This window comes from Periplaneta americana, chromosome 4 (assembly GCF_040183065.1).
Source record: "Periplaneta americana isolate PAMFEO1 chromosome 4, P.americana_PAMFEO1_priV1, whole genome shotgun sequence".
Taxonomy (NCBI): domain Eukaryota; kingdom Metazoa; phylum Arthropoda; class Insecta; order Blattodea; family Blattidae; genus Periplaneta; species Periplaneta americana.
Window position 1 is genome coordinate 206296156 of NC_091120.1, and position 22858 is coordinate 206319013.

At 39.3% G+C, this 22858-nt stretch overlaps 1 protein-coding gene across 5 annotated transcripts in view; it reads left to right on the forward strand.

Annotated features, from left to right (window-relative positions):
• Window positions 1-22858, forward strand: part of Hcs (holocarboxylase synthetase-like protein) — a 29567-nt gene that overhangs the window by 1324 nt on the left and 5385 nt on the right. For 2 of the 5 annotated variants that reach the window (XM_069824882.1, XM_069824885.1), the window contains exons 2-8: window positions 5383-5550; window positions 7338-7516; window positions 8392-8496; window positions 13741-14068; window positions 14144-14350; window positions 16896-17280; window positions 21276-22321. In XM_069824882.1, coding sequence (XP_069680983.1) covers window positions 5383-5550; window positions 7338-7516; window positions 8392-8496; window positions 13741-14068; window positions 14144-14350; window positions 16896-17280; window positions 21276-22321 — 2418 coding nt within the window. The remainder of the gene's footprint in view (window positions 1-5382; window positions 5551-7337; window positions 7517-8391; window positions 8497-13740; window positions 14069-14143; window positions 14351-16895; window positions 17281-21275; window positions 22322-22858) is intronic. The other 3 variants (XM_069824884.1, XM_069824886.1, XM_069824883.1) reach the window with 2 other exon arrangements.

Here is a 22858-nt window from a genome sequence, read left to right on the forward strand (position 1 = left end):
TAAACTTATCCTTTAAATTTAATATTTATTTTTTTTACACGGAACTGGGTGGCCAGAAAAATTAGTGTGTCTGAAGTTTTCCATTGTTCTGCCACATGATTTCTTTTTCTGTATTCATGTTTACGAAATGTGTACATTCAGAGTAAGGTATGTAACCATTAAAAAGCATAACACTACGTACGGTAATAAACTGCTCCTTTTTTTCATCATCATCATCATCATCATCGTCATCGTCGTCATCATCCTAACAGGTAATAGTCCTAAAAACAACTGTTACCATCTACAACATTTTCCTTCCACCTCTTCACAGGGCGTCCTTGTGATCTTCCTCCTGCTGGTCTGTAATTCAAGACTGCTTGAGGGATCCTTGTTCTGTGCATATGCTTGATATGACAGTGCCAGTTATCTTGATATTGGTGTACCTTATATACTGCTGTACTGGTTCCATTTTGAGTTGTAGGATGTCTTCATTTCTTTTGTGATCCATTTGGCACATGAACTTCATTTCTATTTTCATCATTCTTAAAGTCCAAGCTTCACTGCCATGACAAAGGACTGGCTTGTATAGACGACAGCAGGCATGGACTAGGGAAGGTTTCATTACACTCTTAATGATGCCCATGGCTTTATTAAATTAAAAAATTTTTGCAGAAATATCTAAATCTCCTAAAAATTATAATTTTTTTAGTAGGTTATTTTACGATGCTGTATCAACATCTCAGGTTATTTAGCATCTGAATGAAATGAAGGTGATAATGCCGGTGAAATGAGTCGGGGGTTCAGCACTGTTAGTTACTGATAGTTACTCAGCATTTGCTCATATTGAATTGAGGGAAACCCCCAGGAAAAACCTCAACCTGGTAACTTGCCCCGACTGGGATTCGAATCTGGGCCACCTGTTTTTGCAGCAGACGCGCTAGCCGTTACTCCACAGGTGTGGACAAAATGATAGTTTGAAGCCAAGATAATTGAAAAAAATGTTATGGTTTATTTAACGACGCTCGCAACTGCAGAGGTTATATCAGCATCGCCGGTGTGCCGGAATTTTGTCCCGCAGGAGTTCTTTTACATGCCAGTAAATCTACTGACATGAGCCTGTCGCATTTAAGCACACTTAAATCCCATCGACCTGGCCCGGGATCGAACCCGCAACCTTGGGCATAGAAGGCCAGCACTATACCAACTCGCCAACCAGTAGATAATTGAATTCATTAACTCTTTCTAAATGTTATCAATTATACAAATTTTACTTGGTACTGGTTCTTTGACACAGAAAGCCATTCTTTTAGTTTTATCAGTGGACATTTTCATGTAAAATTTGTCAGCAATTAATTTTAAATTATAGGCCTAGACTGATCGTTGCAGGTCATCTCCAGAACTATAGTCCGCATCAACTGATTATTCACTTCAAGGTCAGTGCATAGTTGCCGCTTTGGTTCAGTCATAAGATGTTTACGGGAAGAGAAATTTTTGCAGACTTCATGCGCTGCGTGTTACAGCCATGAATGAAAACATTGGCCTATATATTATTTACTGCATAAGTTATGCCTCCATGAAATAGATTAATCCCTAGTACATTACAGAGCTATTGTTATCATAGGTTCCAGAAAAGAGCGGCTGGTCTGCCACACCCTGCATGGTTTCCACCGCACGCTAACCATTTCTCCCGTGCAATAGACCTCCAGTAGCCATATGGCATTCAGTGTGCTTAGAAGTCATGTAATGAAACTCTCAATTCTTCAAGTGTACAACGTTAGTGTATAAAGTTTAGTGATTATTGTGTGTTTAGGTAATGCCTAGCAACAAATTCTCACTGTGTGAATGCGTGTATATGTACCATACGTACATAAAAGGCAGAAAGTCGTGTGCGAAAACAAGACGTAAATTTCGAATAAAGTTTCCAAACAGACCTGTGCCTTCTGCCAACAATTAGACTACTCACTAAAAGATTTAAAGACACAGGCTCAGTGAAGAATCGAAAATCAGGCAGAAAACGTAGTGTTCTTAGGCGGAACGATTGTCAGTTTATTTCCAACAAGATTCCGCGACTGCTCATACAGCTGCCGTGTCAGTGAGAGATTGAGGCGTATTTCGGTACGAGACCAGTCAGTAATGATTTGTGGCTTCCGTGAAGCCCAGATACAACACCCTGTGACTTTTATTTATGCAGAACACTAAAAGGTAGGGTTTATAGTAAAAATCCTCATTCTATAGATGAACTAAAAGACTATATACGAGAAGAAATCCAAGCTATCAATGATGTGAAACTTCAGAGTGTTGTTCATTCGTTTATCAAAAGATATCAGTTGTGTATGGCGGCAAATGGGGGTCGTTTTCAGCAACGACTGTGAGCATGGTAAGTCCAAATTATTGAACATTTATTGTTAGTACTGTTATACATTGGAGAAGTGCTGGAGAAATGGTTATGCGCCCGGTGGAAACCACGCAGGGCGCAGCCGGCCATCCGCTATGATAATAATAGCTCTGTATAACTGTTCTTGAAGAAATATACTCATTATAAAGACATCAACCACTAATATTAATATAATATACCTGCACAAAATAGTTTAACCCTCTGTGTAATACAGCAGTTCTTAAAAAAATTAGAAATAAGTTATGCATATTATGAAAACATTGACCCACACATGTTTAATATACGCTTCCAAAAAATAAATTAACTCCCAGTACAATACAGACATTGTTTAAAACTCAGAAATACATGTTTTCGAGACATTGGTCCATATAACTATGTTAAATATGTGACTGCACAACATAGTTTAGCCTTAAATAAAATACAGGAAATCGGAAATATATCCATTATGAAAATATTAGCCCATATATGTTATTAAATATATAGTGCATATATTTTAATTTTCCATGCTCGCAGATGTAGAGTGGAAGCGGCAGCAGTGAGCCAAGGAATAATTCATATCTGCTTTTCTTGTGTTATTGGACGGATCTTATTTAACTGAACTGGTTAATAACTTGCATTATCCATTACTATTATTGAACTCTCTTTCAGATAATTCAAGAAATCATTCACGAACCACTCTTTGAACAGCTCTGAATTAATTTCTAAATGATAGTGTTGTTTTTAGCCTCAAATATCAATTTACTTTTGGCAACAAAATCAGTCCTGTCCGATACAGCAGGGTATACAGTAAGTTTCCCTTCTTTTCCAACAGGTATCCTCATTCCACCTAATGATTTTGAGTCCTGCCATATGTATTTCAGTGAATGGTTTTTCGACCCATGTTTCATCCAAACAAAATATGGGCCTTGTATCTTCAAATGGTCGGATGTTATGAATTTTTCTCAAGAAAGCAGCTCCTGCCACTGAAGTATCTCGTCCTTTCATTAAAAATCTTTTTTCTTCTTTACATCTTCTGTACGTAATCCCCAGTTCTTTTAACATTCTTAAAATAGACTATTGTGATCCTTGGAATCAAATTTTTTCTGCCATGACTTTACTTAATTTAGATAAAGTCGAATATTCACTCCTGTCATAAAATTTAAGTACTGTACGGTGTAACACATCTTTATCGAAGTCATTGAGATCGTCACATGAACTGCTGACCAATGCTAGACATCATCATGTACGACATGCTTTGGCAACATCGTTAAAAATGTTTAATTGGGAGATTCACGTGCCATGCAGCTAAGGGGTGACAAACTCGGATCAGCATCTTTAGTTGTAAAACAGGAATGTCCAACTTATTAAGTAGGCCTATTAACAACATAGTACGTACGTTTGAAGGTCCGCTCACACCATCGCGGTACACGGGGGCGACAGCAAAACTTGTAATCCTGCGATTGCTGCGAAATTCGTCCTTGTCTTCACACCAAAGCGGGTCACAGTCACGAATATGATTTCTTTTGATGAAGAAGTACTTCTTCGTAAAGCAGGGTTTAAAAAGTATTTTGATGAAGAAGTACTTCTTCATAAAGCAGGGATTAAAAAGTATTGTGATGAAGAAGTACTTCTTCATAAAGCAGGGATTAAAAAGTATTGTGATGAAGAAGTACTTCTTCGTCAAGCAGGGATTAAAAAGTATTTTGATGAAGAAGTACTTCTTCGTAAAGCAGGGTGTAAAAAGTATTTTGATGAAGAAGTACTTCTTCATAAAGCAGGGATTAAAAAATATTGTGATGAAGAAGTACTTCTTCGTAAAGCAGGGATTAAAAAGTATTTTGATGAAGAAGTACTTCTTCATAAAGCAGGGATTAAAAAGTATTGTGATGAAGAAGTACTTCTTCGTAAAGCAGGGATTAAAAAATATTTTGATGAAGAAGTACTTCTTCGTAAAGCAGGGTTTAAAAAGTATTTTGATGAAGAAGTACTTCTTCATAAAGCAGGGATTAAAAAGTATTGTGATGAAGAAGTACTTCTTCGTAAAGCAGGGATTAAAAAGTAATCAGTGAAGAAACTGTCATTACTTTATCATAAATGCAGCTGTGTCAGAGGTCTTGAAGTTGAGTTCATTTGTAATGATAAAACTTCGTGCACACAATATTGCACCAAATTAATTAGTCGTGCTTTACAGCACTCTGAAAATGAGCATAATAGGCTACTTTAATGTAATTTTTGGTACCTATTTATTTGAAGAATTTCTGAGTAAATATATAAGCTACTGTAATTCTATAAAACTGTTACATTATTATTATTATTATTATTATTATTATTATTATTATTATTATTATTATTATTCAGTCAGTTTACAATGTATATTGACATCTTCTGACAGCCAAATCAATAAATTTCTCGTACTGCAAGAAACCACTCTTTTATATTTAACAATTTATTCTCCTCTTAACTGTCTTCTCTCACTCACTTCCAGAATGCCCTTTTTCCATGTTGTTATTGCTAGGTCCTAATCTGGTAAAATTATATAACATCGCAATACACGATGTTATATGTATTCTGTTGTTAGGTTACATATTGTTGGACCTACCAAAATACGAACGCTGGTTGAGATTCAGCTTGTATACACACACGTCAAACAGTAAATAGTAATAAAGCAGTGATGTGCAGTTATTTTCCTACTTCATCCCACAACTGATCTTTCTTCCTTACATTCCTGTAATCCTCATTGCTCATGTCATACACATTAACTTATATTTTCAGTCAATGACTTAACTTCATTTGTATGTAAGGTATAAGCCTTTATACTACATGATTTATTTTAGTATTAACGTTTTCATCGTTCAGGACGACATCATCAGATACAAATTTTAAGTTACAATATAATAATCTCATACTCTTAAGTGCCCTTATTACCAACAATTAAAACCCTAATGCAGTATACATAGATGAACATTGGTTTGCAGTTTGAGATTTTTGATGTATTTACTGTTTAGATCCTACTTTTATTTTCGTCACAGCAACATGTGGACGTGTCACGCTGGATCAGCTTTCGCAGTGAAGGGGGAGCCTTCCCCATCGAGATGCGAGGACAGGGGGCAGAACTCCGCGATGACCAGAGGTTCCACGTGCTTGTGGAGGCTGACTACCTGCACGCCACCAGCGTCAGGGACTCCAACTACTGTCAGGTGAATGCCTGTTCTTGTGCTCTGCAGAAAGTGATGTGTCCTCTCCCTGCAGAAGCAATTCTAATGAACTGTAATAAAATATTTATATATTGGAATATAGGCTATACATAATATATTGTTACATATTTGTGAGGATTAGCTTTCATCATCCAGTCTGCTGTCAAAAAATCTTAAAGTTAGAATTTATAAAACAGTTATATTACCGGTTGTTCTGTATGATTGTGAAACTTGGACTCTCACTTTGAGAGAGGAACATAGGTTAAGGGTGTTTGAGAATAAGGTGCTTAGGAAAATATTTGGGGCTAAGAGGGATGAAGTTACAGGAGAATGGAGAAAGTTACACAACACAGAACTGCACGCATTGTATTCTTCACCTGACATAATTAGGAACATAAAATCCAGACATTTGAGATGGGCAGGGCATGTAGTACGTATGGGCGAATCCAGAAATGCATACTGAGTGTTAGTTGGGAGGCTGGAGGGAAAAAGACCTCTGGGAAGGCAGAGACATAGATGGGAGGATAATATTAAAATGGATTTGAGGGAGGTGGGATATGATGGTAGAGACTGGATTAATCTTGCTCAGGATAGAGACCAATGGCGAACTTCTGTGATGGCAACAATGAACCTCTGGGTTCCTTAAAAGCCAGTAAGTAAATAATTTGTGAGGATTATTAATCCTTATATTGTCTACAAAGAAAACGAAATACAGATACAAGTGAAGAATTACAAGTTATAATTTAACAGAATGCGCACACTATTTAAGAATTAATTGCTACCAACATGTAGGCCTGACAAGGATGCTAGGTTACAGATGGCCTAAACTTTTATTTAATTATAAACCTTAAGGCCATAAAGATAGAGGTCGACTTCTCTCCATGTGGTAAGATCAGTTTCAGCCATCTTGAAGTCGGACAGGCCTGAGGATCTAAATCTTGAAGTAGAAGAAGATACTGTCCATAAAGTAAATTGTCAATCCTAACCTAACCACTATTTACTTGTAAGAACCTGCATTACATATATCTTGAATGTACTGTACTAATGATATGAGAAGGAAATTTTCTGCAAATAAAAAAATGTTCCATGTATTGTACCGGATAATTGGGAAATACGTGATAGAGGTAAAATTGTCAGGGAAATTTGTAATAAAATTATTATATCATTAAAATTATAAAACTTAGAAAAAATCAGTAAGCAAGAAAAATGTGTTAGGAAAAAATTTTCAGAAAAATTAATATTTCTACCAGCATATTATAGAACTTGCCAAATTAAGACATAGCTTAATAAACAGACAGTTTTCGTCACTAACTGCAGGACATTCCGAAGCATTTCTGGCTCAGTGCCAGGGCGCTGCACTTATAAACCTGGGGGCCAGGGTTCAAATCCTGCTCTACCTTGAATTTATAACGTCTGTTGGTCTAGGCAACGCAGGAGTTTCTCCAGGCACTCCGGTTCCCCAAGAACTCCCATCATCATCATCATTCATCGCTTGTGGATAGTCTCTGACTAAGTGGTCTATGCTTCTCGGCATCTATGAGCCTGTTCATAGAGTTGAGGCGATAAGGTGCTTGCTCTATCGAATTTGTAATAAGTATTAAAATTTTGTCTCAACGTATGAAAGACATATTTTTAAATATCCTATCACAGTAGTAAGATATCTGATGTTATTAATGAATTGTAAACAATACTGAGTACATTTATTTCAGTTTTGAACATGGTAGCAGAAAAGTGATGAAAGTTTTATTCTTTTGATATATTTGTAGTAATTTCTTAAATTTCACCCACAGAACACTGATGCTGACTTGTTTGCAGCTGGAACAATTCGGGACGTTGCGTGTGTGGCAGGCAGGTGACGTGTTCCGCCTAATCCTGGAGACTGACGTGGAACATCTCACCACACTAGGCAGCCGCTTCATGACGGGCACACTTTCAATCGACGACGGCATGGAGCTTGTGCGCATTCAGTGTGAGTATGAAAGCTGCTAGTACAAGGGGTGTCAGTCTGATGCCCCTGGTACTCATTGCTTTTAGAGGCTGAGTAACCCCAGAGCTGGAAGGATTAGGTCAATGGACAAGATCCATGACTTGCTACATTCCAGCTTGCTGCTGCTAGTATTAATCATAATATAATAATGATATGAAATGGTGATACCTGTATTATCATCATTGGCATTGTCTTCGTCGTCATCATTATCATCATGTTCATCGTGCACAACAGTTCATATCTTTTGAATGTTGGTATTAACAAAGAACCTCCAATATTACAAAATTTCCCCCCTGCACATGAAAGTTGTGTTTTGACAGGACATATCAGTCCTGTGAACTGTAAGATAAGGATGTAGTGAAGGTCACTTCCTTCTCGCTTTGCCAATTTATACTTGAGTCCCAAGTTTCTGTAACTTGAAATTTTGCTGTAATGCAGGTTGATATCGACGAAAGTGGAATTTTATTGAATAATTCTTCTCGGGTTATCGGCCATCTTCTTCAGGGATTGAATTTCACACATAGCTTCAATCGCTAGTCATTGAAAGCTTGGAAGCAACTATCCAACTCAACTGGCTGAGAACCCGAGAAGAATTATTTCATATCCAGTGCCGGGAAGCCTCAAGTCCTACATGGAATTTTATTGTTTATGATTTACCAATGAGCAGAACTTACGTATATATAAATTTGTTAACATGCAGAGAAGTTATCTAATGTATGACAGTTCTTGTTATTAAGCAACAGTGTTGTTAAGTCGTGCAGCAACTCACGTCGAAAAGATTTAAGAAAGATAAACCTCACGTTCTGCATATTGCATTTCACACATTGCATAGACCTAAGCGTGCCTTCAACTTTCAGCTATAAAAGTGGAGGGACGCCCCTGTCTGATGCTGCACACTGAGTCCATTCCTGTCACGCGGTCACCTGCACGCCAGGGGGAGGAAGCAGCACAGAGGAGTCCAGGTGAGTACTGCAGAAGTACCACTCGTGCAATTAACAGAGCATTTGTGGTATCTCTTTTCTCCAGTTTTGCATAGGAACTGTTTTTCACCATTTATAGTTTAGTGTTCACTATGAATTTCTATTCCATTAAATGCATACAGTATACACATACACACAAAGATGGTGGATGATGTGAATACAGCAATGGAAAGTTCTCGGGAAAACCTCAGAAAAGAGTGCAGATTTGCAGGACCTCATTCTTCAATCAGTGAGTAACTTAAGAAATGCATAAAACACTTGAAAGTGACATAGTTGCAAAGAGTCGAGAAAACAATATGTGGAAAACAAAATGCTCACCTTCATACTGATGGTCGAGGACAGATGGCACCATCTACCAAAAGTTTTCCGGTATTTCTATTGTACATGGAGCACTGTCTAGCAGCTTTCAGCACAAGCTTTACTCTGATGTAGTCAACTTCACAAATGGAGACTAGGAAAAGAAAAGATATAATGTTAATGATATTTTGCGCATTATTTCTGCAGGAGTATAAGCCCACATCATTGCCATTCACCCCTGATTCGCGTTTTCCTTCCGAGCAAAAGAATGATCAGATCTCCCCACTAAACATGCATGCTACGATGGTTGTGATACCATAAGTGACACCAATAAAGCATCACTCATGAGGCAACTTAGCCAATTGATAAAGGAAAGGGGTAGGGTGGCCAGTTTCTATAAACCACTAATAATTTAAGTACCAGTATTTATATCACCTGCAAGTGCCCATTTTAGTAAGTAGAAAAATGATTGCAATATGTTGTTGTTGTTTTCTAATGCCAGGCGTTTGACAATGAAGTCATTTGACCTCATGCACTCCAATATTTTTTCAAAGATATTATCATGGCCAGCCAATGAAGCACAGATTTTGAGGTGTTCCGAATCCATTTCTTGGTTTGAGTTGCACAATGGGCAGTTAGGGGACTGATATATTCCAATTCTATGCAGGTGTTTGGCCAAACAATCATGGCCAGTTGCCAATCTAAATGCAGCTACAGACGATTTTCGTGATAAATCGGGAATTAACTGTGGATTTTGATGCAGAGAGTTCCATTTTTTCCCTTGAGATTGTGTTATCAAATTTTGTTTGGTGAAGTCTAAGTATGTAGATTTAATAAATCTTTTCACAGAGTCATATATAGATTTAGTAACAGGTCTGTAAGTAGCAGTGCTGCCCTTCTTTGCTAAAGCATCTGCATTCTCGTTTCCCAGGATTCCACAATGGGATGGTATCCATTGGAATACAATTTTTTTATTGAGTGATATTAATTGAGAGAGCATTTTAGTTATTTCTGCTGTTTGAGATGAAGGTGTGTGTTTAGAGACTATTGATAGAATAGCTGCTTTGGAGTCTGACAATATAACTGCATTCCTAAATTTATTGATGTGGCATAGAAGATTCCTGAGACTTTCCCTTATTGCAATGATTTCACCATCAAAACTTGTTCCATATCCAAGAGATCTATAAAGTGAGAAGAGACAGCACGTAACACCTGCACCGACACCTTGTTCTCTGGAGATCAAGGATCCGTCAGTGTATAAATGAAGCCAGTTTTGTGGAGGGTACCTAATATTAATTGTCTCTAAAGACAATTGTTTTAGTATTTCAGTGTTTACTTCTGATTTTAGTATTTCTTCTGTTAAATTTAGATTATATTCTATATTTAATAGAGTTAAAGGGTTTGGTTTAATTTGTAGGTTTTCTTTTAAATTCGGGATATTGATTTTCTGTTTTAATTCTTGAACAATGGATATGAAACTTTTTTGGGTTTTCAATCTACAGAGAGGACTGTATGAATGCCAGTTGTTACCTGGTAATCTGATAAGTTTTTCATATTGAATCAGTGCTTTTTCTTCTATTATCATTTTGATGTCGTTAATATTAGTGAGGAATCTCATAGAATCTATTGGAGTTGTTTTGATTCCACCAGTAATGAGACTGAGAGCTTGGTTTTGAACATATTCTATTTCGTTTATGAAAGGTGAAGTAATTAACCATTTAACCACTCCAATATGAAATGAGTACCATTAAGGTAAAATTATCCGGAGGTAAAATAGTCCCCCAATCGGATCTCCGGGCGGGGACTACTTTAATGGTACAGAATCAACTAAACATTTTACAATGGAATGCTGGTGGTATAACATCAGCCAAGAAGACTGAACTAGCCAATGATTGCAATATAGAAATAGCTATTTTATATGAATTTATGCAAAGTCAATGGCGTGCATATACTTAAACCATTATCAAATCAAATAAAATATCTTCCTTTTGGGATTATTAGGTTTGTTTTTGCATCGAGTTTGTGATGGTTTGTCAACTGTTCCAACCTCAGCTATTGCACATGATCAGCAATGATGGTTTGAAATTTATTTCTAACTGTGGAATACTCTGCTCTGCTTCTCGGCCAGGTGAATTGGATAGTTGCTTCCAACTCACTTGGCTGAGAACCCGAGAAGAGTATTCCACATCAAATGCCGGGAAAGCCTCAAGTCATACATTGTTCACCTTTACGGAGAGGATATGCATTGCAGCATCCGGAAGTTCGAACAGCTGCATAAAAAGAGGGCCAAGACACCATCCCCTGGTCTACATGCTTAGACTTCAACAAACAAAATTTGATAACACAATCTCAAGGGAAAAAATGGAACTCTGCATCATAATCCACAGTTAATTTCCGATTTACCACGCAAATCGTCTGCAGCTGCATTTAGATTGGCAACAGGCCATGACTGTTTGGCCAAACATCTGCATAGAATTGGAATATATCAGTCCCCTAACTGCCCATTGTGCAACTCAAACCAAGAAATGGATTCAGAACACCTCAAAATCTGTGCTTCAGTGGCTGGCCATGATAATATCTTTGAAAAATATTGGAGTGCAAGAGGTCAAATGACTTTATTTCAAATGGCTGGCATTAGAAAACAACAACAAAAACATGTATGTCTTTTGAATAATAGTTCAAGAAAATAAACTATAAACAGTAATATCATTCACAACATGATACAGAGCTGAAGTTCATCTTCTTGTTTGGTGCATATTAAATGATTTCACTTATGTATGTCTTTTGAATAATAGTTCAAGAAAATAAACTATAAACAGTAATATTTTTCACAACATGATACAGAGCTGAAGTTCATCTTCTTATTTGGTGCATATTAAATGATTTCACTTATGTATGTCTTTTGAATAATAGTTCAAGAAAATAAACTATAAACAGTAATATCATTCACAACATGATAAAGGAGCTGAAGTTCATCTTCTTGTTTGGTGCATATTAAATGATTTCACTTATGTATGTCTTTTGAATAATAGTTCAAGAAAATAAACTATAAACAGTAATATCATTCACAACATGATACAGAGCTGAAGTTCATCTTCTTATTTGGTGCATATTAAATGATTTCACTTATGTATGTCTTTTGAATAATAGTTCAAGAAAATAAACTATAAACAGTAATATCATTCACAACATGATACAGAGCTGAAGTTCATCTTTTTATTTGGTGCATATTAAATGATTTCACTTATGTATGTCTTTTGAATAATAGTTCAAGAAAATAAACTATAAACAGTAATATCATTCACAACATGATACAGAGCTGAAGTTCATCTTCTTATTTGGTGCACATTAAATGATTTCATTTATTTATGTGTTTTGAATAATAGTTCAAGAAAATAAACTATAAACAGTAATATCATTCACAACATGATACAGAGCTGAAGTTCATCTTCTTATTTGGTGCATATTAAATGATTTCATTTATGTATGTGTTTTGAATAATAGTTCAAGAAAATAAACTACAAACAGTAATATCATTCACAACATGATACAGAGCTGAAGTTCATCTTCTTATTTGGTGCATATTAAATGATTTCATTTATGTATGTGTTTTGAATAATAGTTCAAGAAAATAAACTACAAACAGTAATATCATTCACAACATGATACAGAGCTGAAGTTCATCTTCTTATTTGGTGCATATTAAATAATTTCATTTATGTATGTGTTTTGAATAATAGTTCAAGAAAATAAACTATAAACAGTAATATCATTCACAACATGATACAGAGCTGAAGTTCATCTTCTTATTTGGTGCATATTAAATGATTTCATTTATGTATGTGTTTTGAATAATAGTTCAAGAGAATAAACTATAAACAGTAATATCATTCACAACATGATACAGAGCTGAAGTTCATCTTCTTATTTGGTGCATATTAAATGATTTCATTTATGTATGTGTTTTGAATAATAGTTCAAGAGAATAAACTATAAACAGTAATATCATTCACAACATGATACAGAGCTGAAGTTCATCTTATTTGGTGCATATTAAATGATTTCACTTATGTATGTCTTTTGAATAATAGTTCAAGAAAATAAACTATAAACAGTAATATCATTCACAACATGATACAGAGCTGAAGTTCATCTTATTTGGTGCATATTAAATGATTTCACTTATGTATGTCTTTTGAATAATAGTTCAAGAGAATAAACTATAAACAGTAATATCATTCACAACATGATACAGAGCTGAAGTTCATCTTATTTGGTGCATATTAAATGATTTCACTTATGTATGTCTTTTGAATAATAGTTCAAGAAAATAAACTATAAACAGTAATATCATTCACAACATGACACAGAGCTGAAGTTCATCTTCTTATTTGATGCATATTAAGTGACTTCATTCAAGGGTGCACCGATGGGGGAGGGGGTCCATTGGGCCCGGATCCCCTGTCAAAGCGATAAGTTGTAACATTTTTACTGAATTTTTAAGCATTGATACCATATAATTCCATTATCTATAATTTCACCGAAATGATTCACGTACATGTACATAACACTTTTGATTTGACATCCATCATGATGTCACAGTGTCTCAACAAGTTGTTGTTAACGAACTAAAGAAAAAGCCAAGAAGACTGGCCTTTGTTTTGTAAAAAAATAGACAAAGGTATGTTTGTATGTGTATGTGTGCATTTATGTAACTTAACATCCTTTTACTGGACCACTCCCAACAGAAATTCCTGGGTGCACCATTGATTTCATTTATGTATGTCTGTGTCCTTTGTGTTATAGATTTTTGAGAACAAGAGAGTTGATGGCTTTACTGTATTAGTTAACAACATCTGTGTATGTGTTTGGAATAAAGTTGAAGAAAATAAACTAGAAACAGTAGGAACCAAGTTGTTGCATGTTCAGGTGAGTGGCGTGTGGGTGTGCAGATGTCACCAGTTCAGTGGCGTTCACACCTGGAGCTTCTGCAGAGCTTCACACAGGCTGCGAAGCGTGTGACGTGTGGTGAGGAGCAGGTGCTGGTGGGGGGACACACCTCGGCCGCACTGGTGGCCGGCACGCAGCCGCTTGGTCTGCACTCCCCCACAGTGATTGCTGTTCCCGAGGCTGCAGGCCCGCATGAAGAGAAGAGCATCGACTCGTTCTACAGTCTGACAGAGGAGATGGATGACGAGATGCCCACCAAGAACGGGCCCAGCCCCATCCCCGAGGAGGAGCAGCCTGCGTCCCCCAGGTGAGTGCGGCTGCGGTGCAGGGTAGATGTCCTGGCGAGTGAGCAAGGCTCTAACTGCAGGTTGATCTCTGCCAGGGAGTCGAAGAGCAGCGACTCATTCTGTTCACTGGGTTCTGCTAGCACGGTGTCCGTGACGTCGCATTGCAAGGTGCCGCCCCGGCAGGTGAGGGCCTTCAGCTCCAGCGCCAGCACCAAGCCGCCCAACGTACTGGTCTACTCCGAGAGCAGTGTTGCACTGGACAACGCCCGCACCGTGCTACACGCCACCTTGCAGCCAGACAGGTGAGCAAAATAGAGTGTGTTGGATTATGGACTTGTGTTCATAAGCGCCGACATCTTTAAATTTTCAGGTGGGGGGGGGGGGACAAGACTGTGCACGAAAATCTGAGAGTCCGCTGTTGTGGAGTAATTGGTTAGCATATCTGTTCGTGAAATGAGGGGCCAGGATTCAAATCCTGGTTGAAACAAGTTACGTGGTTTTGGTTTCTCGCAAAGTACGATCCTGTATTACGTGATCTCATAAATAAACCAAAATATACACGAAAGTACCAAAACCCTTCTATTCAAAATGAGTTAATAAATGTTTTATCCCGTGCAGTTGAAAAAGGAATTATTAATGACGTTAAAGTTGCCCCATTCTTTTCAATAATTACAGATACAACACAGGACGTAACAATTAGGTCAGATATTTAGATATGTTACAGTTTTACATGATGTAACTGGAAAGCCTTGTGACGTGAAGATAAATGAAAGCTTCTTAGGTTTTCGCGAAATAAAAGATCAAAGTGCATTAGGAATAGAGAAGGAAATACTCGGTGCAATAGACGAAAAGGGACTCTTATTAACTAAATGCCGTAGTCAGGGGTGTGACAGTTGTGCCAATATGTCAGGCGTATACAAAGCATCAGAACGAGAACTGAACAAAGACAAAGAACTGCAAAATATGTGCATTGTGCAGCACATAATTTAAATCTAGTATTTAACGATGCTGCATGTAGAATTCAAGAAGTTAGATCCTTTTATGACACAGTAGAAATGTTGTAACTTTTCTTCAGTCATAGTATTGAAAGATGGGAACATTTGGTATCTTTTTATACCTTAAAAAAACTTTGCCCAACACGTTGATCTTCGAGATACCAGTTTGTTAAAGCCCTGCATTATGCTTATGTCGATGTACTTAAGGCTCTGTCCAAAAGAAAAAATGGGAAGAAAGAGAACAAGCTGTTGCTTTGAAAAACCAATTAGAGAAATTTCAATTCATTTTTCAAATAGTGTTTAATCTAGCACCACAAATTATGCAGTCGGAAAATGTACAGATTGATAAAGTGTGTTCTCTTATTCAGAATGCACCCAATAATTATTTATCTTGTTACCGAAATAATTTTGAAGAAGCAATGTCATCAGCTACATCTCTGGCAAAGAGCTGGGGCATTCCACCACAATTTGAAAATAAAAGCATTCGAAAAGTAAAAAAAAAAAAAAAAAAAAACATTTTGATGAATTGTGTTAGGATGAGCGGCTAGTAGATCCAAAGATATATTTCAGAACCACTGTTTTTAATGGCTGTTTGCACATTATTGTAGCCCAATTAAAAACAGATTTTAGGGTATGCACAATGATTACCATTTCTTCAAAATTATTTCCCCAAAATTTCTAAATTCTGTTTTTGACGAAGAGATTCGCAATGCAGCAGTGGTTCTTCAAAGTGACTATGAGGAAGGTTTATCCAGTGAATTCCCAGACCAGGTAATAGGTTTCAGGAACGTTCTGAAAAAAGAAATAGGCTGTCATTGAAATCATGAATACTTTCGGATCACAGATAGCACGCTGCATGGTCCAGTTTCACTAGAGTTCAATGTGAGTACAGTGAAGTTTTATAAGTGCAACAAACAGCAGATAGAAGTGTATACTTGTTGATAGGCCTACTTAATTTCAATCACTAAAGTATATATTATATGTTTTTTAATAAAGTTTATTAACAATTGTTATTATTTTAATAATCTTACAATAATGAACGATTAATCCCTTTGTTCTTATAACGTGGAAATATATTGCATTAAAGTTGAACTTCTATCTGCTGTAATTATATTTATGTTATTGTTAGTTATTGATAGGTTATACATTTGGGTGCACCAATACATTTTATTTTAGGGGCCCGAAATTTTATTTTTGCAGGTGGGCCTGTATCACATTCGTTATGCCCCTGTTCACAGGCCTTCAGATTTCAACCAAACATTAACTCGCGATATAACCAAAGATGTTAAAGCAAGTATAAATAACAGCAAGAAAAAAAAATGTTACTGACGAGAGATTTAGAAGCCATATCATCAAATTTTATGCACTTTATTCTTCTTCCTCCTCCTATCACCCCTCCCATGTTCTGAAAACATTATTATTATTATTATTGATAATGGTGGTGATAATTGATAATGGATGGTGATGCAATAGATAAGATTTTGGTAATAGTAAAGAAGAAGTAGAAATGGTTGTGTTATGATAATAATGATTACGCCGTGTATTTTATATTACGTAACAAAATACTTACGATCTCATTGTTACAACTGTTACTGATGAGAGATTTAGAATGATGGCCATTATTCTTTGTTCTATTTGATTGTTGCACATTAAATGTGATTTTAGTCACTCTTATTGCAGATGACGCAGTGTAATGAATGTTTACCGTCAGTATTGCTAGAATTGTGTAGTCTGAATATGGTGAGTGCTTTATTTATGTTGTGTCCATATCTCCTCCATATTTTCAGGGGATTTATCATTTTATTTTTCTGTGACCCCTCTAGAGGCATTGCATGATATGCCATACTTGCAGGTACACGATATATCCAGTGAGCCAAGGAGCGCTGCTGCAGGCACCCTGGGCGGAGCACACGGCACTGTTGGTGGTCTGTGGGTCGTTGGCCGCAGCCCTGGCGCCGGCTGTGCTGGGCTTCCTGCTGCGCGGGGGCCGTGTGCTGTGCCTGTGCTCCGACCTGCTCAGCGTCATGCTGCCTGCCTTCCACACGGCCGAGGTGCGGGAGCGTGAGCTGGTGCGCTTCTCTTACGCACGCTGGCACCAGGTGCGTCTGCTGCACCACATCTTCTGCTACCAGGCCTCGCCTGCGCGCTCACGGTTCTCTCCAAAGGAGGCTCAGCAGCCCCCCACATCTGTGCAGGTGCAGGATGCCGAGGGTCACGCCCACACCCTGCGCGTGCAGGTTAGTCCTTAACAAACATAATTATTTACTTAGTCTTGGAATAGTTAAGCAGATGCATATGTTTGGTCAAAAGCAATCTTGAAAGTGATGGTAAGTGTGAACATAGTCCATTGTCGCTGTCAGCAGTGAGCCTTTACATATTCAATATCTGTATGAACTACGGAGTCAGTATGTGAGGACTCTGGCCCACTTCTGATTTAATTTTCAGTTAATGAAAATTCCGCAACTTTTATCACATTTATTATTATTATTATTATTATTATTATTATTATTATTACTATTTATCGTTATTATCTCCTTTTTCTAATGGCCAACATTGCAGAATAAGTCCATTTCTTGCCTAGCAGACCAATAGATGTTCTCTGCTTCTTGTAATTTTCTGTCAAGACCAGAACAGACTAGAGGTGGGGCTTCTTTCCTGCTTGGTTTTGGTATTTTACCAAAGATTTTCCTTGTGTTTGATTGTACTGTGTATCCCTTTAACTAATTTTTTGTCAAGTTCACTAATTTGCTCTTGTAGCTTCGTTCACTTTTTCACAAGTAAATCAGCTGTTTCGTTTCCTGCTACTTCAACACGCAATGATATCTATTGCAATATTAATTTAGGTGTAAGGTTTTAATTTTCTTTCTGATTTCTTCTATGGCTTGTTGTTATTTATTACTGCTTTGATTGCTGCCTTGGAATCGACTGGGAAGATCACTTTCTTGACTGTGTGTGTTCTTAGCATTAACTGTTGAGTGGCAAATTGTATAGCCTGTATTTCAGCCATGAAGTTTGTCTGAGATATAATGGAAAAACAATTTGCAGTGTATACCTGCTCCTGTATCTCCTGTAGGAAATCGAACTGCTGTCTGGTTGAGTGTCTTGCTTTCATTAAGGTTAAGATGACTTTCTATTTTTTGGTAATTTAGTGGGTTTTCCGGTTACAGAGTAGGATGTAGGATGTATGGTTTTTATATCAGATTTGTGTGATTGGTGTCTTTTGCGTTTTTAGTTTTATCAGGTATTGTGATTTACTTATCAATGTTTGATCTTGGAGGGACTTTGTATTTATGTATGTTTTTATTGCTTGTTGTGTGCATCACTTGTGTATTGTTGCATTGCTGAAATTGGTGGTGTTTTTACTGCTCCTGATATTAATCTGAGTGCATTGTTCTGACTTCATTCACACTTACTTATTGTTGTTCGTTTGGCTGTTATTAGGACTTCACTTTCCTAATAGATTTCATGTGTATAGTGTAGGTTTGGTTCAGCATTTCATTTGTACTTCCCCATTTCATTTTACTGAATGAAGTTGTACCATATTTACTTGAATATAATAGCCCATAAAATATTGAAACGGATGCCCCTGGCTAACCCCACCGTAAATCGTTGGATAAGGTTGAATATCTCGTTGGGTGAGGGAAAATGAAATCAACACCTAAAAATTACAATTTACCTGACACATTTATTAAGTAAAAATCAGGTAATATCTATATAAACTATATTCAAAAAACAACAATAGATTAGAAATATGAATCTTTACATAATATAAGAAATTAATAAAAATAACTAAGGTGACTTGACTAGAATTAAAAAAGGGAGTGTCCCAAAAAAAACCATCTGCACTAAAGCCAGACAAAGCCTAAATATCAATCTACCTTTAAACTGCTATGCCTCCGCAAACTGAGCTGCCGAGTCATATTGACCTCGCTGGCATCCGCCATTACAAATACCAATTTCGAAGCAACAGATTTTACACAAATTTAATATAAAGTTTAATTCCTCCTCAATTCTGCCATGAATCAATCTAGAATAACACTGAACAAAAATGAGGCAAGAAATAAATACCAGATAATATGGCGATCTGCAGCTCCACTCGAACTCGTCTTGCTTGCACCCATCACGAAGCAAGTTCCCTCCAGTTTGTATCGGTCATACACACCACATCGTCAGGCAGTAGTACACAGAGTTCCAAACCCCTGGATCAGGGCTAAGTCACTATGACAGGTCGTAATGTCGGTAAACCGATAACTCTCCCCCAGACTGGATTCCAAGTTTCTCGATTGGGCGCCAACCAGTCACTCCGTGGGTGACTTTCTCCTCTCAAGTCCCATCGCCGAATCTCAACCTTCTAGGTCAAGCGCTGATCAGTCACTCCCAAGTGACTTTCTCCTCTGAACTCCCATCAGTCACTACCGAGTGACTTTCTCCTCTGAACTCCCATCAGTCACTCCCAAGTGACTTTCTCCTCTGAACTCCCATCAGTCACTACCGAGTGACTTTCTGCTCTGAACTCCCATCAGTCACTACTGAGTGACTTTCTCCTCTGAACTCCCATCAGTCACTCCCAAGTGACTTTCTCCTCTGAACTCCCATCAGTCACTACCGAGTGACTTTCTCCTCTGAACTCCCATCAGTCACTGAGCTCCCGCTCCGCGTCCCAAAACGTCCCGGAAAGACGACCGTAACAGACAAATTTTTTAAATCAAGCATCCAATCACAAGTAAGACACGAAATAATCACCAATGAAAATAGTTCATGAAAGAAATAAACTCGCTCTTAATACGAAGCAGAAATTGGACAGAAAATGGCTGAGGAGACATGGAACACACCATCATTACTTTTGGTAAGTGGAGTGGTGGTGAGGGATGTGTGGTGGTTGACTTGCTTGTTGGTTCACAGGTTCTGAGGAGACATGGAACACGTCATCGTTACTTTTGGCAAGTGAAGTGGTGGTGAGGGATGTGTGGTGGTTGACTTGTTTGTTGGTTCACAGGTTCTGAGGAGACATGGAACACGTCATCGTTACTTTTGGCAAGTGAAGTGGTGGTGAGGGATGTGTGGTGGTTGACTTGCTTGTTGGCTCACAGGTTCTGAGGAGACATGGAACACGTCATCGTTACTTTTGGCAAGTGAAGTGGTGGTGAGGGATGTGTGGTGGTTGACTTGCTTGTTGGTTCACAGGTTCTGAGGAGACATGGAACACGTCATCGTTACTTTTGGCAAGTGAAGTGGTGGTGAGGGATGTGTGGTGGTTGACTTGCTTGTTGGTTCACAGGTTCTGAGGAGACATGGAACACACCATCGTTACTTTTGGCAAGTGAAGTGGTGGTGAGGGATGTGTGGTGGTTGACTTGCTTGTTGGTTCACAGGTTCTGAGGAGACATGGAACACGTCATCGTTACTTTTGGCAAGTGAAGTGGTGGTGAGGGATGTGTAGTGGTTGACTTGCTTGTTGGTTCACAGGTTCTGAGGAGACATGGAACACACCATCGTTACTTTTGGCAAGTGAAGTGGTGGTGAGGGATGTGTGGTGGTTGACTTGCTTGTTGGTTCACAGGTTCTGAGGAGACATGGAACACGTCATCGTTACTTTTGGCAAGTGAAGTGGTGGTGAGGGATGTGTGGTGGTTGACTTGCTTGTTGGTTCACAGGTTCTGAGGAGACATGGAACACGTCATCGTTACTTTTGGCAAGTGAAGTGGTGGTGAGGGATGTGTGGTGGTTGACTTGCTTGTTGGTTCACAGGTTCTGAGGAGACATGGAACACACCATCGTTACTTTTGGCAAGTGAAGTGGTGGTGAGGGATGTGTAGTGGTTGACTTGCTTGTTGGTTCACAGGTTCTGAGGAGACATGGAACACGTCGTCGTTACTTTTGGCAAGTGAAGTGGTGGTGAGGGATGTGTGGTGGTTGACTTGCTTGTTGGTTCACAGGTTCTGGGTGCTGAGGAGACATGGAACACACCATCGTTACTTTTGGCAAGTGAAGTGGTGGTGAGGGATGTGTAGTGGTTGACTTGCTTGTTGGCTCACAGGTTCTGAGGAGACATGGAACACGTCATCGTTACTTTTGGCAAGTGAAGTGGTGGTGAGGGATGTGTGGTGGTTGACTTGCTTGCTGGTTCACAGGTTCTGGGTGCTGAGGAGACATGGAACACACCATCGTTACTTTTGGCAAGTGAAGTGGTGGTGAGGGATGTGTAGTGGTTGACTTGCTTGTTGATTCACAGGTTCTAGGTGCTGAGGAGACATGGCACACGCCATCGCTACTGCTGGCAAGTGTGAGTGGTGGCGAGGGTTGTGTGGTGTTCTCGCAGGTGCATCTGGAGGTGGATCCCGCTGAATACGATGCTGAGGAGAGCAACACAGCGCGCCTGGAGATCTTGGCCGACCTGCTGTCCACGCACCTGGGCCTGGTCTGCTCTACAAGGGTCGAGCTCCCTGCCTACACTCCAGGTTATTTCCTGGGACGCCATGAGGCGAAGCTGCAGTTCCTTGTCAGTCTGAAGAGTCGCTTGGAGCATGACAACACCCTACAGTTAACGCGCCTGAGCCTGCAGTTCTGCACTGCCAAGGGGGTGGAGTCCCCGCGTGCCACAGCTGCACTCCTACCTATCTTGGTGCATGCCTGCCCCACCAACTTCTCCACCATCGAGTACTTCGACAGCCTGCAGTCTGAGGTGCTGGGGCGCCTCGTCATCTTCTCGCAGGTGATGTCCAGCTCCATGGACGTGCTGACGGGGGCGAGGCTCCAGCATGGTCTAGCAGTGGTGCCGTGCGTCCAGACGCGTGGTGCAGGGCGCGGCGACAACGTCTGGCTCAGTCCAGAGGGCTGCGCCATGTTCTCGCTGCAGCTGCATCTGCCGCTGGCCTCGTACTTGGGGCAGCACATCTCGCTGCTGCAGCACGTGGTGGCCCTGGCCCTCGTGACGTCCGTGTGCGGCCTGCCCGGCTACGACGCGCTGGACTTGCGCCTCAAATGGCCCAACGACGTCTACGCGGGGAGCAGCGCCAAGTTAGGGGGCCTGGTGGTGCACACCGTGCTGGAGGGTGCCACGGCCGTGTGCAACGTGGGACTGGGCGTGAACCTAGACAACCGCACGCCCACCACCTGCATCAACGAGATGGTGGCACAGCTTGATGGTTGTCCGCCACCTCTGTCGCGTGAGCGCCTTCTGGCTTTGACGTTCACACAACTCGAGGTGCTGCTGAATGCCGTGCAGACGGGCCAAGTGCAACACGTGCTGGACCAGTACTACAGCTTCTGGCTGCACACGTGAGTTGAAGCAAATGTGGAGGGTACTGGCTTTACTTCCCATACACTGAACCGAACAGAACAGGCTGAAGAAAGGATTGATCAGTATGTTCACCTCTTGAGTGGATCCTCTTCTTGCATTGTGTGTAAATGCTGTAATTTGTAGAGGTGAAAACGTGCAGATTTCAATATTCTGCGAACAGATTCTCTACTGAAACCACTGATACTTTCTCGAGCCATGTAGCACACTGACCTTTTAGGGCTGGCCATCATCTTCGCAACCATGTCTATTGAATGCTGTCTGTCAGTAGCAGATTTTGGATTTTAGGAGGATAGGAACTGGCCACCCTACCCCATTATCTCTTGGCTTAGTTGCCTCATAAGTGGTACCTTGTTGGTATCATTTGTGAGGTTCAGACCTGTCTTCGGACAGTTGACTAAACAACAACAAACTGTAATTTCCTTAACTTGGAAATTGTCACGATTATGCACCTAAACCATTTGTCGCATAGTAAAGTTGTATTTTTCAGAAACTTAAATGCTGAAATATGAGACACA